The 19624-nt window shown below is 40.4% G+C and overlaps 1 protein-coding gene across 2 annotated transcripts in view; it reads left to right on the top strand.

Moving 5' to 3' along the window:
• Positions 1–19624, top strand: part of AGBL1 (AGBL carboxypeptidase 1) — a 265839-nt gene that overhangs the window by 46593 nt on the left and 199622 nt on the right. Inside the window, exons 7-14 of one of the 2 annotated variants that reach the window (XM_030281429.4) lie at positions 5183–5391; positions 10572–10737; positions 11656–11732; positions 13785–13901; positions 14878–15473; positions 16739–16822; positions 17783–17869; positions 18206–18354. In XM_030281429.4, the coding sequence (XP_030137289.4) occupies positions 5183–5391; positions 10572–10737; positions 11656–11732; positions 13785–13901; positions 14878–15473; positions 16739–16822; positions 17783–17869; positions 18206–18354 (1485 nt within the window). Of the gene's footprint in view, positions 1–5182; positions 5392–10571; positions 10738–11655; positions 11733–13784; positions 13902–14877; positions 15474–16738; positions 16823–17779; positions 17870–18205; positions 18355–19624 lie in introns of both variants that reach the window. The other variant, XM_030281428.4, reaches the window with a different exon arrangement.

The raw sequence follows: 19624 nt of genomic DNA, 5'->3' as shown, positions 1-19624 counted from the left end.
TATCCACCTCTGGATTCAAACTCCAGTGTCAGTCTGGCTCCAAATCCGTGATCATATCTTGCTGGGTATTGTGATCAGAGTTGAATTTTGCAGCTCCTTTCATGATAATCTAAACCAAGCATTGTGTCTGTCTTTTCTTGCTGAATTTTAGAATGCAAACAGTCTTGATTCTACGCTTTTATCTATTTGAGAAGAGCCACTTTGTGGGAAAGAAAATAATTTTTCTATATCCTTTATGTTCTCTTCCCCAAGACTCTTCATTCACAGACATACCCCAAGCTGAAAATAACTCAGTGCTCCAGAGAAAAATGTTGGCTTCATCTCCTGGGACATGGCCACTTCCTGATGTTTTGCCTCTCAGGGTGGGTGTAATGAAAACTAAGTGTTGAAGAGCTGCATTATTCTCTGTTGACAACCTTGATGATGATTGTTTACCTCCTTGTCTTGGCATGGGCAGTGTTTGTGCCTCCAGTGATGATCTGGCTTCTGTAAATTCAGTGCCTGAATTTGAGGAAATCTTCCAAATTTTGGTGTCCTTATTAAAACTCTTTCAAACCACTTCAGTCAGAAAAATCACACTGTAGATTTTGTGCAGCTGTATTTTTGTTTTTAATTTTATTTCTGGATTTCTGAAAAGTAAAGAAGGAAAGGGAAACTGCTTAGGGCAAAACTACAGTGCAGTCTTCTGGCTTCCAACAGGAGCTGAGCTAATACCACCTTCTTGCTGTAGAGCCCACTGGGTCTGAAGTGATCCCAGAACTTCATGTGTGACTCGGTTTCTTCATGGGGACAATGAATTTTATCTCTGTAGAGAGTCCTTGTGCTTTTCTCTGTAAAAAATGGCCTCTCAATGACCAATTAAAGCAGCTGTGTTCTCTTTGCTGTAGGAGATATCTTGCATTTTTTATTCCTAAGAGGCAATCACTAGAGCACAGTAGGGAAGTTGGAGTTTTTCTTATTCCTTTTGCTGCTTTAGGGGCCATAGGGTTAATTTAGCAGAGGATTCTTATCTCCAAGCTGTAGCAATGTATGTTCTTGGCATAATGCATCAGCTGAGTGGCATCAACAAAGAGATTTAAGCAGATAGACAGAAAGATAAATATCTCTTTGTTCTGCCTGGTAAGCAGTGCGTTGCTCATCATATTTCAGGTTGACTGTAATTCAGTTTTGTGATTAAATACACTGCATGTTTTCCAGTGGTAGCCGTGTTCTTGGCAAACACTCAAAGGAGACAGGATTGCAAAGAGGGCTTCAGAAATGTCCACAATAGCACTGGTGGTCGTGAGGCTTTCATCTCCTAGACAGAAAACCTGACTTTAGACCCTCACCACAGAATGAGAATTCTGTCAAAACTGGGGATTTCTTTCTAGTGAGATCCCCTTGCTAATTTAGACGTAACTTTAACCATTTGAGGTTTCTGCCTGTTGCCTAGAGACTCAGATATTTCTGGTGAGCTGCATAGGTGATTCAGGTCCCATGTTTTGAGCTGCAGAGCTCAAACTTTCACTGATGAGCAGCACTGCCCTGGAAGCCACAAATGGAGGGGCAGGTCTTGAAATGTGGGAAACTAAGAAGGCATTGAATGTTATCCTTTCACCCCAGTCTCATCAGGCAAAAGTGAAACTCTTGCAAAGAAAATAATATTCCAGATACAGGTTTGGGGTGCTGGTGAAGACAGTGCTCTCCTGTCAGAGATGGCAGAATAAGGTTAGGAAGACAGACTGCCACAGGGGAAGAGTCAGAGATTGTTCAGACAGATCTGATCTAATAATTAGTTTAGTTTTAATCAAGTATGTAAAATATTTAATGAGTACAAATGGATTGGAGGGCAATATTCTATTTACTATACTTAAGGTTAGACTGGGATACAAAGATGAGCACATAAGTTCATTACATGTCTTGAATGTCACATGCATGCAAAAAAAAGTCACTTACCAGCCCATACATGTCTGGTGTCAGGCAAGGGATCCCTCAGCCTTGAGGAGTAACCCTGGGAGCTGTCCCTGCTCAAGGGGGGGTCAGTGCCACACATCCAGCTGCTGCAGAGAGAGAGTTCATCTGATGGCTGCAGATATGGAGAGCTTCAAGTGGTTGATGTATAGTCAGACTTTTGCTGTTAATGCAGCTTTGGCCACTGATCAGCCCAGTCTTTAGCCAAAACAGGGTTTTTTGGGTTTGGTGCTGGATTCTCACTAATGGTCTCACAAGAAAGGAATCCCTTCAGTTCTCCCAAAATAGGAAGCACCACCCCTGGGCGCCTCTGAAAGCTGCATGGCAGGAAAACTTCCATTTCCTCTGGCCACTGACCATAACCAGAGAGAGGGAAAGGGCCTAACTAAATATCAGGAGGAGGGTCAAAAGACAGGACATTTTGCCACTTACCACACAGATCATACACACTCGCTCCAGGAGGGATGGTTCTTGCTGCCTGCAAATCTGTGCAGTGCTGCTTGTACCTGTGTGATTCATTTCCACCATCTGTATTTGTGCCAAAATATAGATAGATACCCATGCTGGTGCATCCCTAGATGGAGAGACCAACAGACACAGACAGGTGGGGAGGCCTCCTTTTTCCATTCTGCCTTCTGGAGATCTTGGCATACTTTCTCTTTCTTTTATTCACTACTTTATTGACTATAGAACTGAAAAAAATGAAAGAAAAAATAAAGAAAAAAACCTCCGACAGCACAGGAGAGCAGAGGAGAATCAATGAAATCAGACAGGAGAAACAAAATGAATGTGTTTTTTGCCCCTTCAGCAATTAATTCTCATTGCTTCTGATCAAAAGGTTCAGGGAAATCTAGTCCTGCCTCTCCATCTCTTTCTCACAGAATAGACTATCTCAGCATCATTTTGAAAAGAGACTGTTTTGATCCTGAAAGTACTACAGAAGTACTACAGAAAACATGTGAGGAAACAGCAAAATTATTCTGCTCACCTTCCTCCATGCTTTTCAGTGAGTATTAAAACTAAAGCATAGGACAGTTGTGTGTTCTGGTCCCTATGGAGCTGAGATTCAAATGTGAAAATCTGTCTTAAAAGATCACAGACATACTTTGAGACAATGTTTTTTTCTTTTTTTTCAACAAATTCCCCAAGAAGCTCTACAGAGAGTGCTTCCCAGCTTTTCCCTCTTCCTATTGACATTGACACAGAAAGCTTAAACTTCAAGCTCTGTGTGCTAGAGGCTATAAAAACCTAGATCTAGTCCAATTTCATCTGTCCCTGAACAGCTCAAGGAAGCTCTGAGTCTGATCTAAATTGTCCCTACCTTATGCTCCCCAACTCTGTTCTTCTTGTCATGTTTTATACACTTATTGACTTTTACAGAGCTTCCTGAGTAATTCTTCAAAGAAGATTGACTTATTTAAGGGGTTAGTCATCCTGCAGGTTAGTAAACATGACAGCTGGTTGAGGATTAACAGGAAATCATGAATAAAATCATTGGGATTGATAAGGGATTCTCAAGCAATTAAAGTTGTCTTGCAGAGAGTCAAATAGGGAGCAGAAATAGAGAGTGAAGGTCAGAGGAGGAGGGTGACCTTCTCCCTGCTGATAACCACTGAGCCTCAGAATGCAGAGTTAGTGTAGGTGGTACCAGCAAGGGGGGGCAGTGCTAGAGAGCTGCAGGCCAAGAGCTGTGTAGGACTGGAATTGCTGTGGGACCAATGTCAGTGCAGGGCCATGACAGCAGGGTGGTGTGAGGATGCAGAGAAGCATTAAAATGAGTTGGCATCCTGGGCTGGAGGTGCTGGTCCGTGCCAATGGTAGAGAAAATTGCAGGTAGTGATTTTTTTTTTTCCTGCCAGGGAGCAGGAAAAACTCTCCAATCCCTTCTCCAGGTAAAGGTTTGCTAGTCTTCTGCAAGGGGCAGACAGAGACAACTTCAGGTGACTCCTTTCCCCTTTCCAGTGTCTCCACCTACTTCATCACTGGGATTGAGGTTTGCTGCCCATGCTTTTTCCCGCTTATTCCTTCCATGGCTTCTCTTCTTGCTGATTTTCTTCAGGCAGCATCTTTCTATTCTCTCACTTTACCTCTAGCTGCTTCTCCTGCCCGGTGAATCCCCCCTGATGACTTTAAAGTTCCAGGTGTGAGGCTCTGGCACTTTGTTTAGTGAAGTGGAAATGGATTGGAGCCCACTAGCTCTGGTACCAAGAGCCATCTGCTGTGAGCTGCAAGTGCTGATTGCTCTTCAGAGAGCTGAGCTCCTGCCTTACATATGCTACCTGCCCCCAGTTGATTTCTGAGATCCTGACAGCTTTTAATGCGTGTCTCAGCGAGGAATGTCAGGACCAGTCAGGAAAATTTAGGCAGGGTTGGTTTAAAGGGAGGGGGTCTGGGGTCTGGTGTGGCTTCATGTTTGTCCTGAGGGCCAGGGAAAGGCCTGCAGTAGGTGAAGGGATGGGTTTTAGGAACTCAGCAAGATTTTTATTATATCACAAGCGCTTATAAATCTTATTTTTAAAAAATATTTTTTTGTAATTTTCTTGCCCATGCAGTAAAGCCTTTAAACATTATCTGAATGTAACCTTAAAATCTTGGAGCCAGGAAGCAACAGAAAAGAAGCCCAAACTGCTATTGCTGGTGTTGGTGTTTTGTTAATTTTTAAATACTCTGGGTTTCCAGAATCACTTGGTTCAGGGCTTTCATTATACAGGTATTTGTGGGAATACATTTAGGAGTTAAACATAATTTCTCTGACTGTGACAGGACTGTACAGCCACTAGGTTTTTGAATTTGTTGATCTCAGCAAGGTGTCCTCTCAGGACTGAAGTGCAGCACTATAGTGAAGATTTTTGCTGTTGATTACTCTTACTTTATTTCATTTTTCTCACTCCTCAGGAGCTTTGGTAATTTCAGGAAATCTTGTGGTGCTGCAACTGGAATTAGGTTTATTAGTACTTGGAAGGAGATAGATTTCCAGACAGGACACTGATGTGTTTTTTTTTTGTTGTTGTTGTTGTTGTTTTTTTTTTTTTTTTCCATATAATGTTCCAAGAAGATAGGCCATGTTTAGCAAACAGCGTTTTAAATTTTAAAAAAATTAATTAATTTTTTTTTTTTTAAACTGAGACCCTTAAGCCAGAATGAGCAGATGTTAAAGTCTGAGCTCAAGCACTGAGTAGCCACAATTACCAAACAGGAAGGAGTTTAATTCAGCCTTTTCTCTCCTTTTCAGAGTCAAACAGCCGCCGGGCAGTGAACAGAGGCTACCTGGGTGAATTGCTGAGGCTCTACCAGGACTGGCATCGCAATGATGTCTCCAACAACTACATTGACATTCGTAGGGGTCTCCTGCTCTGCCTAAAGTACATCACCAACATCCAGCTGGGCAGGGAGACTTTCCTTGGTTCCCGGGGAATGGAGATTCTCTTCACAAGTGTGCAGGTAAATGATGCTTTTTGTGTTTAAATGATCTGGTTGGGGCTAGGTTCTACATCCCATGCAGGAAATTCCATCGTTATACAAATTCAGGATAGGACATAGAAATGAAAAAACTGATTACATTAAGAACTGTTGACTTTTACACAGTTAGTACTTTAGAAAAGCTGAAATGTTGCAGTTTAAAACAATTCTTAATTCCTATGAGACACATGGGAATTCTAGTTAATACTTTTAGTGCTTCCTTTCTCTTTCCCTGTGCATCCAGCTGCCTGCTTGGACTTCTCCTCTTGAAGAATTATGCAATATCTCTACAGGGAAATTGCTTAGGTCTTTTGTGAGATTTTCCTTTACAATAACCAGATAATTCCACTCAATCAGCCTTTTATACAAAATGCTCTTTTAGCTAAGCCTTTCCTAATGAGAAACATCCATCAACAGTTTTTCAGGAGGTTAAATTTTAATCTTGTGAAACATTAATGTGAGTTCAAGAAAGATGCCATGGTCCTGCAGATGGGATGCCTATAAGGTATAGAGAGGGCAGGCACAGAACAGTGAGGGTTTCCTCAGTCTCTCAGCAAAATGCTTCCTTATCTTGCTTTGAACTTAGAGAAAACCACCTGTGTGATTCCATAGGAGTGTTTCCATTGTTGTTCTTACTGGCTATGCATTATCTCACTCTAGATCCATCAGAAAGAAAAGCCTGTCTCCTTCTCCCTTAAAAAAAATCCATTGCCTTATGATTCAGTGTGTTTATTTCTTCCCCTTTTCCATCACTGTCATGAAGGATTCTTCTGTGAGTCATTTCTAATCAGCAGCGTATGGGAGACTTCTGGAATGTTTCCATTCGCTTTCCTCATGAAGAATTGACCTTTTCTTTAGGTAGGATGAGGTGGCCAGTGCCAGCAGACCTCCCAAGGGATTATGGCCTCTGGTAATGAGAAGTCCCTGGTCTGAGGGAAGGTGAATAGGGTGGATGGAAACAGCTCCTTCCCTCTCAAGAACCTCCCTCAGCCCATGGAGCTTTCTGAGCTAACACCTCCTGATAGCTCAGCCTGGAGCAGCTCCATGGCAAGTGAGAATGTGGGGTCACCTTGGGTGCACAACCAGGAAATGACACACTAAGGCTCCAGTAAACCCTGATCATGCTAATCCTTCCAAAGGTCAGAAGTGGAGTGGAAATGACAGCTTCAGGGGCCTCCAGTTTGCTTTTTTCCCCAGCCTGTGCTATTAGGGAGACCTTGGACAAGAAATAACCAAGGTTAATATATTCAGAGCTCAATATTCTCTCAGTGCTTCTTTGGGATATTGTCAGTCTTGCAGTGTCTCTCCAAGACATGAAGTGTTGGCAGGAGTCTGGCAGCCCTAGGAGATCTCACTCATGCTCTTCCCCATCTAACCTGAGGTTGAGGCTGCTGCTGCCATGGAGTTCTTCATTATTTTCATGAAAGATGGGAAATCTTGTCTCTTGAGACAGACAACAGGCTGTAGCAAGAAAGAGAGAGATGAATACAGGACAAGACAAACAACTCCTAATTGGGAAAGCAAGGACTTTTTGTGTGTGGACAGTATTTTAGTGCCTTTAGGGAATCCACTGACTCTGGTGATTAACCTGGATCAAACTCTGAGCAGCTAATGAGATTTTTAAGGTGTTAAAATCTGGCTAGAAAAGTTCTGCTGAAACTTTTTAAGTGTTTGGTTTGTTGGTTGGCTTTTTTTTTTTCTTTTCTTTTGCACACATATTTATTAAAATGAAAACCGTTTTGCCAAGATGGGTTTGTTTTAAACTCCAGTGGAAATTTGATTTACAAGCCTGGTTTTCAATTGAAACCTCTCTGGCTGCCTGTTGTCTGGGTTGATGGACAGATGAAATACCTGAGCTTTTAATAGCCCTTAAGCTTATTTCTTTACAGGAGGAGCCAATAGTTCAAAAACTGCCACCTCACATATATTAGAAGTGACTGCTACTCAATTTGAGGATAGTTTAGGGACATTTTAGGGGAATTTAGAGATGTTTTGAATTCTACTCCTACCTGGATTTAAAAAAAGTTATAGATAATGAAATCATTCATGGAAAGGAAGTACTTTCTGTTCCCATTCCCTTTTCCTAGCTGCACTTAGATTTTCCTGACAGCTAAATGGTATATTCACATTAGCACTGTCTGGTTTTGTGTGCAGTGACAGAGCTGCCTACCCTGAGACAAGAAAACAGGTTTGTATATGCTTTAGGATGTACTGCTGCATGGAATGTTATCTTGATATTTTATCACTTTTCCATCTGTTTTCTTAAGCTTGCCTTGTTTCTCTTCAGCCTTTCCTACTACTCTAGGATAATATTATCCTATATTCCACTCTCTGTTTGCTAGTAGGAGCATCAATCAGCATCACTATCTTTTGTCTTACTGTCATATTGAAACCTCCTTTTTTTTTTTTTTTTTTTTCCTATATATCACATATCATAATATCTGTTCTATTCCAGATTCAGTGGAGAAAAGATTGTGTGGAGATTAAAAAGCAGATCTGAATCCAGGTTAGCTTTACATGAGTTTTCTGAGCTAAGGATTTACTCTTCCCTCATTCACATTATCCCACCATAAAATAAATGGGATAGCTTAAAAAGAACAGCATTCTGTCTGCTTCCCAGGTGTCAGTAAAAAGGGCTTTTCCAATACACTGATGTAATCATTTTCAGCTATTTGTAAACAGTGTTACCTTAGAATCTGAGAGCACTTTATGAGCAGTAATGAAAACAGTCCCACAAATTCCCTGTAAGGTATCTGAAGGCTTGTTTGCACTTGTGAGCTAATTTGCTGTACAGAAAAATATGACTTCCAAAGAGCTTCACTGAGTAACTCCATGTGTTGAAGTTCATTGTCTGGATGAACACGCCTCAGTCTTGACTATTTAAATTCACTTGGCCATGAATTAAGATTGTTGTCCCAAGGCAGGCAATTAAACAGTCCTGCATTCACTGTTTGAGCAAAAACAGATCAGTTTTAGTAAACTAAACTAGTAGACTGTTGAGAATATTAGCCTGTTCCCACATGTAGACAAACTTTCCTAATCTTTCGTTTAATAACAAGCAAACAAAGGCAACCATATGAAGGAGTGAATAAATTGAAATAGAAATCAGTTCTCCTTGGTGTTTGCTCTACCCATAATAAAACTTTCCTGAGAGATGCTTTCATAATTTTCTTTTCTCTCCCCCTAGTTCCAAACAGTCAGAGAACCAGAAATACATATTAAAATTCTTGTAGTGAGTCTTGTAAGCATGTCAGCTTTAGATGATTTTTTTCTAGCCTCCCTACAGGAATCCTGGTTAATCCCACTGAATCGTATAATGCCGTTCAATCATACATGAGAAAACAGTAAAATCCTCCCCAACCAAAAGAACCCCAATACAGCCATTTTCCTGTTCTGATTATAACAAAGTACTTTATCACAGAATCATTTAGATTAGAAAAGGCCTTTAAGATTGAATACAATCATTAACCCAGCATTCTCAAGTCCACCACTAGACAGTGTCACCTTTTCCTAGAAGGAGATGAGGTTGCTCAGGCAGGACCTGTGATCCAATGGTCATTTTATGTTCTTTTTTTACATTCTTTTGGCCCTCTGCCTGGTTCTGCTGAATGCTTGGATTGTCTGTTTTTGGGGTTTTTTTTGTCCAGCCCAAATGCTGACTGTGGGCTGTCAGACAATGACACAAAATATCTGTTTTCCCCTCTTGGTTGTTCCATTTCATCTCTACCGCAGGGATGCAAAATTATGAAATAGTAGTAGAATGTATTGCAATAGTTCTCTTTTGCCTTGTAGCATATTCATGCTGCTTATTTAAGTTGAATTCCTGTTCTGATGAGCTCAGTCTTTGTTCCAAACCACTGAAAAAAACATGCTGAGAGGCAGAGTGAAAATTGTGAATTTGGGTAGAATACTACACTTAAGACTCAGTCTCTCTGACAGAGGCTGTGCTTTGGGCGTGCTGTATTTGGCAAATCCAAGGGCTGGGTTTTCTGAGAATTGCACCCATTGGTTTTAAACAACTTTGCCTTTGTGCAGCATTATCATTCCTTTATCTAAACTCCCTGTTATATTGAAGACATACACTGTGATGTACGAAGATGTACATAATTTCTGTGATGTCTCAGGGGGTCTTTCTTTAGTTCTGTGGGGATTTTGGTTTGTTTTCTTTGCAACAAAAGTCTGAGAAGCTCACTTGCACAACAGCACAACAAAAATACAAAATATTTTGTGTCTTCAAAGTATACCTGGGCTCTAAAAAATCTTTACATGTCTATTTCCTCTTCTGGATTATAGCAATAGAAATTGTGGGATCCTGCAGTTATTAATTATTTTATGATTAGGTAATATATAATGATCTTTCAGAATAGCTCTTGGGCCTAATGATTTAACCACAGAGAACAGAGTACAGTGGCAGTGTATTCTCTTTTAGAATACACTGTGCACCCTGAATACACTGAAATAGTGGTGTTAACTCTGTTAGTTTATTTCTGTGAATTTTGGCATGATGACTCCAGGTATAGATGTGCTGAAGGTGCAGAAGCACAGATTTTGGCATGCTTTGGCAGCCAAAACATATACGTAGGCTCCAAAAAGCATTTTTTAATCCATATTAAAAACCATATTGTGGTTTTTATGAAGTGAACCTGTGTTCACTCCTTTATGTACCCTGGCTACAATGGAGTAGTCCCTGGTCTTGGAGCAGAGCTCGAGGTGCTGTGCAAGGCTGGAAGTCCCCTGAGGTCCATTCTAGCCTGTATGTCTGTAAGAAATGGGCTGCAGGAACCTGAGATTTTGCTGTTCCAGTTGTGTTTTAGTGACAAAAAAGAAGGGGAAATAATGTGAGCAGTATGAAGTAACAGATGTCCAGAACGTTCACGTGATTTTCAGGTACAATCACAATGCAGTTTCCTTTATTTGTGAATATTCCAGAATTTAAGAAATACTTGAAAAGGAGTGTTGTAAAGTGATACTCAGACAAGACTATTTCAGAAGTAAACCTATAAGTTTTATAGGACTGGAAAATGAAGATTATGACGTTTTGCTGCTGTTTATGGGAGTAGCTAATGAGTGGTAAAGGGAATTATGTTCTCACTCTGGGAGATTATGACAGGGAGGATTGTTGTAAAAGACTATTCTTAATGTAGTCCTCCTTTGTTTCCTAGGACTGTTTATCTTGTAAAAATCTGGATCCTATCATAACTGCTGCGACTCATGTTCTGAGAAAGTGCTACCCCAAGGAGCATCTGCCTGTGGTGACTCTAAGAAGTTCCTATTCCTTCCCTCTTCCTGGGAATGCCAGTGCTGAACCTCCATGTGAGGGATCTGAAGGTAAATGGCTAAAGGGTGAGTTCAGAAGGAGGAAAATGAGCATGACATGAGAATTAACTGTGGGATTTGGGGAAGGGAGACTTGGCATAATCCTGAGGTTTACAGTTAGAATTAATCTGATAACCTACAATGTCACTCAGTAGGGAAGAAATTACTCCCAGAGCTTCTTGAAGCTGCAAGAGTCCATTTGGAGAATAAATGAGAGAAGATGGAAAAGGAAAAAAAAAATTGTTCTATTATCCAAAAAATAAAGGAGCAGAGTGGATATAGCAGAAGCTGGAGATGCCATTGCTCCCCAGTAGCAGAGATATTATTGTGCCTGTGTATTGGCTGCTTGGGGGGTAAAAACTGCCCTGCAGCTTTTTCAGTAAAGAATTGCAAGAATTATTATCCTTTTCCATTTCTAAAGTAAAAGCAGATAGCAGTCATGCTGCATGAGTAAAAGATGGGAGCTCTTGCTGGAAAGGCAGGACAGCTACTCTGCAGAAAAGGCTCCATGATACACAGAAGCAATTTTTGCTACATTCAATTTTGTGTGGAAGATGCTGAAATACTATAACAATCATAGCAGTAAAACACCCTAATCTAGATAATACAGATTAAGAGCATCCTGTAATATCATTGCAGCCAAGCAGAAAATCTCTGTATTGCTTTGTAAAATGAGTTGGATCCATATCATGGGGACATTTGTCATGGTTTTGAAAGGCAGCGCTTGAGTCCAGGAGAACAGAGCTTTAAAAGCTGGCTGATTTAGTGCCAAATTCATTTATATGAGATTAACAAATGGGATTTGCTTTAATCAGGGTTGTGGTGGGCTGTGGACTGTGTGGCACACATAGAAGAATTTACACATATTTCTCTGTGGGGTATGAGAGAGATATTACGGTGAACACCGTTTTCTCCTTCCTACTTCTGCAGGTGGTGACAGTGAAAGTGAAGGAGAGGAAGAGGCTGAAAATGACTGGGATAATGAGGATGTGGAGAGTAAAGAGGAAGTAGGTATACAAGGCATAATTCCCATAATTATCTACATACTGGAAAATAAAACATTTTGTTGTCCATTTTGACACCCTGAAAGACTATCTAAGCAGAGAATGTAGATGTGCCTGTGGTCCCACGTCAACACACTACATGGACAATAGGAGGATACTTGAAAAAAGGAAAGCAGAATGGACTGATTTTCACTAAAAATTGTCCTGCATCTATTCTATTAATTTCATGCTTGTCACCCAGGGTGGAGGGGGTTTGGTGACTTCTCTGTTCCTGCAGAGACTGCTCAGTATCACATACACAGTCAGGGAGAAATGGTGGATCTTTGATCTGCTTGGCATATGCCAGGAAAACGGCATTTAGGGAAAATTGATTTATCATCTAGGAAAGGCTAACCCTCTCTTTATTCCCATATCAGAGCATATTTGGGCTGTGCGCCTACCCTGAGGAAAAGGCTAGTTATTTTAAGCCACAGCTGGTGCATTTGAACCTATATTCCCTCTTTATTTGCTGCTGCACAGAGACAAATAATACAATGAATTATTCAATATTTCTCTGAATTCTCTACTCTCCTTGCAGTGGCCTAACTGGCAAAAAAAAACCAAAACAACAAACTTCTACCAGCTGAGGATGAGGGTGCAAACTTTTTTGTTGTGAAAATACAAACCAGCTCATATGCAAATGTGAAGTAGTGGATGCTGCTAATAAGTCTTATCCACATAAAGTGGCTTGGGAAAGCAAATGAAAGAAATGAAGTTGCAAATACAGTCTAATTAGAAATGATTGAGACTTCTGTGAAAGGTAGTTCTCATTACTTGCTCTGTCTTTTTCTCCTCTAATATTAAACTGATGTCACCCAGTTAAAAAAAGGAAGTTAAAAAAACCCCCACACATTATCTGAGTGTCCTAACTTGCCCCTGTCTGGCTGTTTTTATCTGACTATTAGAGCTCGTCAAGATGCTCATTAGGAATAAGGCTCATAGTGGATTTATCTCCTTCTTTAATTAGTTATTCATTCAGTAACAGCTCCTCTATGCTTCTGAACTATTTCATTATTCATAAGGATTTACCAAGTAGATGTAAGCAGTTTTGGGGTTGTCTTTTTTTTTTTTTTGCCTAAGAGCTTTTTCTGAATATGAGTTTTAAATACTGTTTGTCTGGTTTGCTGGTCATATATCTCCTGTAAAAAAGCCTTGCTAAAGGGAAAGCAAGCAGGGAATGGATAATGAACTTTCAGCTTAACCCCTTTTTATTCTGTGTAAGATCTTTTGCACTATGTTTGCTGGTATTGATGTGATTTACAAACATTTTCACAGCTACATAACACATATCCATGCATACTAGCAACACCAACCAAACTGAAACTTGGCTCTACCCTTCCATCAGAAACTGTTCAGAGAGTTCTATGAAAATAAAAATCACCACATCAACCATCTATTCTTTTCCATCCAAAATTTGAAGCTTCTTATGCATCAGTATGCTCTCAGTGGCAAATCCTTTCCAACTGACCTCATGCTCCTGGCAGGTCTTCACTGCCTTTTCATCTCTGCCCAAACAACACTTCAGACTCTGCTTTGTGACCCAAGTGTGGCTCAGGGTTTGAAATGCTGTGGGCACTGGTGCATTCAGGCAATTTTACTTTTTTCTTTTTATAACAGCTTTGAAAATGAATCTGTTTGTCAGGAGCAAATAATTTATTTGATGGCATTTGGTGGGACCATAGACATGTTGAATCATTTGAATATTGCTGTAATGTAATGCCCAGTCATGAATGCCATGTTTCCATTCTTTCCTCTTGCTCCAACTTTTCCTGGTGTGTGGTGTTTTTTTTGTTTTTGTTTTTTTTTTTTTTTTTCTTTTTGTAATGTAGTAGCTGAATGCTTGACACAGTTTGGCTTTGGTTCTCACATCTGATATGGGTGAGGCTGCACATTAATGCACATCAGCCCTCGACTGTGAAAGTTTCAGATACTGTTTTTATCCTCAGTTCACTGATGGTTGAGATCATCTCATGGGGCAGGTGTAATACATGTGCTTTTCTACTTCTGCTTTTGTAGGATTGTGACTTAGAGACAGATGTGAATAAATTGAGGTCAAAGCCAGTGCTTGACCGGCCGGAACAAGAGCTTGAAAAATATGAAGCTCTGTGTGCAGAACTTTTCCAGAATTTTCAGGTATGGTTGTAGTGCAGTTTCCTTTATTTGTGAATATTCCAGAATTTAAGAAATACTTGAAAGGGAGTATTGACAAGTAATAGCTAGACAAGGCTATTTCAAAGGTGAATCTGTAAGTATTACACGACTGGAAAGCCAAAGATTATGACTTTTTGCAGTAGTTTATTGGTGTGAATCATGAATGATAAAACAAATGTTTGATGCACATTTGTCTGGGTGTAGATTAAGTAAGCACTGTTGAATCAATTGCCAAATGAGAAATCTGTCAGATAATTTGTATCCTTGCTGGCAATTTCAACAGCAATATCAAAATCAGAATGAGATGTGAAAAGTAAATACTGTCAACTAGTGGTTTGAAGGAAGAGGAGATTGCACTGCCACTGAGTGAAATGAACAGTTCAAGTTATTTTTTTCTAGTGATGCTTGGAACAAAAAAAGAAAAAAAAAAGGAATATTGCACTCATTACAAGTTTTAGAATTTAGGGGAGCTGAAAACCCTGTTTATATATGAATCTGAAGAAAATTACTGGGTTAATATGTCTCCTGTACACAGAATATTGTGATACTGATTGTGACCATAAGTAGCCAAATGGGATTAAATCATACTCCTGCATGGATGGAGTGGAGTTTCACATAAGAGATTGGCTATCTTTATGCTCCTGTAACATTTATATTAAAAAATAAAAATATCTTCCCTTCTTTGTTTGAATGATTGGTTTTGGTTGAGTCATCTGGGCGAGTCATCTCCAATCAGATCCTTTTGGTTTCTGAGGATTTCTGTTGAAACAGCTTTATGGATAGAGAAATGCTGGCAGGTGCTTCATGCACTGATTTTGCTCTGGCTGTTTTATTGGTTGAGTACAGTTTTGGGAGATGTATAAATATTTCCTCTTTTCCTCCTTGAAAGGTTTCCTCTGGAAGGAGGCACAATCTGTCTGTAGCTTCTTTTAATTTCTTCTGCTTTTTAAATTTAAAGGAGCTTGAATTTGAGTCTGAGGAAAAGAAGAGCTTGGAGGACAGGACTGAGAATCTTCCCTCTGCTCCCTCTCATTTCATTCCAAGTGCTACTTCTGTGAAGCATCCAAACTGCAGATGGAGAAACCAAAGTGTCACAGAGATGGGACCAGATCCAGAAGAGGATTTCAAAGTCCCATTGCAGAGCTGGAGAAAGGAGGAGCAATGCATATGGGATAAGAATGAAAAGAGAGACATTGCTGAAGAAGCCCAGGTTAAAGACTTCTGTGGGGAGGAAGATCCAGCCAGGAGTCATGTGTTTGCTTTGTGCTCTCTCCTAAAAGATGCTGCTTGGTACAAAAAAGTGTTTTACCCTCATTGTGAGGCCTCAATCAATCCTAGTCCTGAAGGGAGGCTGGAGAACTCCGATATAGTTAGAAATCTTCTGGAGAAACACCAAGGGGATATCCCATTCCACAATCCTTGTTTCTATGCAGCCAGGGCCAGATGTGTGAAGTCCATCCCAGGCTACAGAGAGCTGGCATTCCCGGATTTCTGGGGTCACCAACCACCCCCTTACAGCAAACCCGTGCTGGAACGCAAGCATGGGGTCCAAAGGTGATTGTGCTTTAATGGACTGACCACGTTGAGAGCTCTTGGGCTCAAAACTGGCTTACGTAGATTCTGACTCTAACAGCTCTGAATGTCTTAGGAAGTTACTGAAAAAATCTTTTGCTACCCAATTATTTGACTCAATTGATCGATAAATTCATCAATATACCTAAATTTGTGATGGAAATCTAAGCTGGGTTGTGAACCTTGTTAGAACACCAATGAGAGCAAGTCCATTTTAGAGATGGAGAAGCCTCTGTGTCCTTGTGAAATATGTCTTTACCTTCAATCTTACTCTTTATTCAGCCACCTTTAGTGCTTGCAGCATTGGTCCCAGCTGATTCTTTCAGGGAAAAGCCCATCTTGTCCTTTCAGAAAGGATCTGTCATTATTTAGGTGCTCAGATGAGTGAGAAGCTGTGTTCTGAAGTTGTGCTGGGAGAGAAAGCTCTTATAACTACATTTTTTTGGCTTGGTGTAGGCTTATATGCAATGACTATATTTCTTTTTAGTGGTCTAGGGGATTATTAGCAGGCAGTAAAGATGGTGGATTCTATACTAAACTTTAGAGTTGATCAACTGATGGCATTTGTTAAAACCACTGATTTCTGATTGCTAGGAGAATAATTCTTTCTGCAGTAAATATATAAGCTAGAAATCTTATTTAGAGGGAAAATCACTCTACCATCTTCTTGCACTGTTGCTCTAAAAGCTCTGCTTTTATGGCTACAAGAACATGTGTAACTGTACAGCTGAAATGGGACTAATCATATCATGCTTCAAGGCATAACATGATTGCTTCAAAGGTCAGGAAGAAAATCTGGTATTCCACATTTGATCATCTTCAGGGATCAGAGAAGCTCTATTTAATAATGAGTAGAAATCAGCTTGACTTATAGTCAATATTCACTATGAATCAGACTAGTAGGTTTGTAAGTAATAGCAGATATTTCCTCACAGGGTAAGACTGGCTGCTTGGGGGTTGGCATTGACTGGGAGAACTGAGGATAAATCAAATTTGACACAATCAAATAAATAGTAGTGAATAAATAATTTTCCAGAATCAGTCATTTAACCCAAAAGGCAACTTCTTGTAATGGGGAATGGAGCAGAAGTGTTCTCATGATGGGGAAAAAAGTTCACCTGGAATTAGCAAATGGAAGTCCTTTCCAGTCCTTAAAAAGAAAATCCTAAGACTCTTTCTGGAAGAATATATCAATATTTCTCACATTGTCACTACAATTTGCTGATTTGCTGCTTTCTTTTTCCCAGGGACAAAGTCCTTGATGATGTTCGCCGCCTAATCCAGCCAGGGGATGTGATAGGAAGAACTGTGTTTGATTTAGATGATCCCAGGTGGGTCACTTAAATGAGTGCTGCAACCAGGGGCACTGTCAGAGCTGTCACTGAGCTCAGTTTACTTGATCAGCTCTGATAAGTGCAAAGTAGTGGGGTAAAAGCCTAACAGAGAAAATATCCAGGAGGGGTAGATTGTTTCTAGGTGATTCTGGGGAAAGGATCTGTGGAAACCAGAGGAGCAGGAAAACGTCAGAACTTTTAGACAGAACAAGAAAATCAATACATCAAAGGGGGACTGTAGGTTGTCCCTGGATCTGTCTGCATTGCATGCAGTGATTTGGAGCAGAGAGGTGAAGACCAGTGCTGGGAGCTGTACTGACAAATCCATCTTCTCCACCCCCTGTGGCAGAATTTCCCATTGAGTGTCTGCACAGCTGGTGTCACAGGCTGTAGGTGTACCCTGTTTCATAAGTGCGACACTCACACAGCACTTCAAAAAACTCCCTCAAACGTCTGGCCTTGTGAAAGTTTTAAGCACTCAGCTATGGTCTGTGAGAAGATGTACCACTGGGCAGTTGAGAGTGTCCCAAATTTTAAAGAAATTGCATTCTCCAATTGCATTGCAGAACATTCTTTGCAGTAAAAAAGAGGTGAGAGTTCAAGGTATGAGAAAGTTATGGAGTTGTTTAGGACTAATTTAAGGGTTTCTAAGCAGTTGGAGAAAAAAACTCTATAGATGAAGGAAGAGTAAATATAGAGTAATTGTATAAAGCTGCCTTCTGCAATTAATAAAAGAGAGTATTGAAAAAAGAAAATATGCAATTTAGAATTAGCAGGAGTAGAGAAAAAACTACATTGGATAGGAACGTTATGGATTTGCTCACCTCCTCCTTCTTCCCAGGGTTTTGCTTATTTTAAAAAAAATTATTAAAGCAAATTTTAGCATAGAAAAGGTGCTGGGGAAGACTTGCCTTTGAAGCAATCTGCTACAGGTGTCCTTGTTTTGCTTTCCAGCAGTCTCTCAAGCCCAGCTTCTCCAGGCTGTCTGACATTTTCCTCCAAGTTTGAGTCGGGAAACCTTCGGAAGGCGATCCAAGTGCGTGAGTAAGTACCCCTGCACAGAGGTGTCCCAGCCTGCCTGCTGCTGTGACCACAGCGTGGGATGGTGGCCTTCTCCTGGGTTTGCAAAGGGTCAGCCAGGGAAGCAGGTTAGATGATGTGGAGGCTATTATGCCTTCTAACACCTGGATGTCATAGAAGGAACATGATTAAGAAAACAGAGCTCAAAATATTTTGACTATTATAGTGTGAGTATTTAATGGTGTTTGATGGTGATGCTCACAAAATATCAATCAATGTGACTGCATAGCCTGCTGTCAGCATGTTCAGTGGCAGACAGGGGGTGTTCATGGCCACTGCTTCCATTATTTTCCTTTGCAGGTTTGAGTATGACCTAATTATGAATGCAGATGTGAACAGCAACCAGCACCACCAGTGGTTCTACTTCGAGGTCCGTGACATGACGTCACTGGTTCCGTATCGCTTCAACATCATCAACTGTGAGAAGTTCAACAGCCAATTTAATTATGGTATGAGCCTTTGGGGAATTGGGGCAGCCTTCTCTTCACAAATATATCTTTTTAATGCCATAAAGGTTTCAAACTCTCTGTGTCTGTAAGGGAGACTGTAAATTCAATCTTATCTGCCCTGAAGTCCACTGAAAAAATCACTTTAGATTTGTCAAGGAACCTTTGTCTATCCCCGGGAGGACTGTGGAGGAAACTGAATATTGAGGCTTGGGAGAGGATTTGTGGGGAGAAATAAACATCACAGTTGTGTTTATAGACCAGAACTGAAGAAGAATGGCACTAGGGTTGGGAGAGTTGGGCGGGGGGGAAAGATAATCAGTTGGAACTGAATGAGCAGCACAGGATTGGAAAGTACTTCTAAGATTTAAATAAATGTGATAATCCTCAAACAAATATTCATGATTCTTTGGTTTTATCTAGTAAGACATCTTTGGACCCACTGAAATTTCTGTTGATATTAATGATGATAAAGAATTCTGTTCCTTGCTGTCCTTGTGCTCCTGTCATGGTTCAGGAGGAAGGCAGAATTGTTCAGAAACAGGCAGGGCAAATCCCATCTTTCAATGCCCATTTTAGAAAGAAATTATTTCTTGTGCAAGGAGACTGTGGATTGAATTCTTAGCTGGCATGGGCTGGGTTTTTTTTTTTTTTTTTTTTTTTTGGTTTGTTTCCATGGAGCTCTGTTAATTTACACCAGCTCAAGACCTGGCTCGGAATGTTTAATAAGTCCATAATATTAGACTTTGAATTCCTCTGAAGCCCTGTGGCTACAGCCTCTAGCATCACCAGGACGACTCTCTGAGGATCAATGTACCTATAACAAACAGCTTTAGGAGCTGGAATCACTTGTATGTGTGAAACTGGCTGGATGAGTGATGTGACAAATTAAAAGGAATTTACTCTTTAACCCAAAGGGCTGAAGTTCAAGTATCCATACAGACTCCAACTGAATTATTTTGATCATCTTGTACTGCTTACCTGAATTATCAAACAATTCAGTGTGGTAGGAGCCTGAAAATGAAGGATGCTGATGTCTTATTTAAAACCACAATGAAATTGTTGATGTAGCCCCTAGTGCCTTCACTCTTGTAGCCAGAGATTCAGGCTGTTATTGGTGGAAGGTTGTTATCTGCTAGTTTGGCTGTTGTCAGCATTTATAATCTAATTTTGTGTACCTGAAACTGCACATGACTCATATGTTCAAGCATGCAATGAATAATATATTTGGAAGAGAAATGTGAAAATACCATCTGGACTAAGGAGGGAGGCT

The sequence above is a fragment of the Taeniopygia guttata genome, chromosome 10, assembly GCF_048771995.1.
Source record: "Taeniopygia guttata chromosome 10, bTaeGut7.mat, whole genome shotgun sequence".
Lineage (NCBI taxonomy): Eukaryota > Metazoa > Chordata > Aves > Passeriformes > Estrildidae > Taeniopygia > Taeniopygia guttata.
This window is presented reverse-complemented; position numbering and strand designations above follow the sequence as displayed.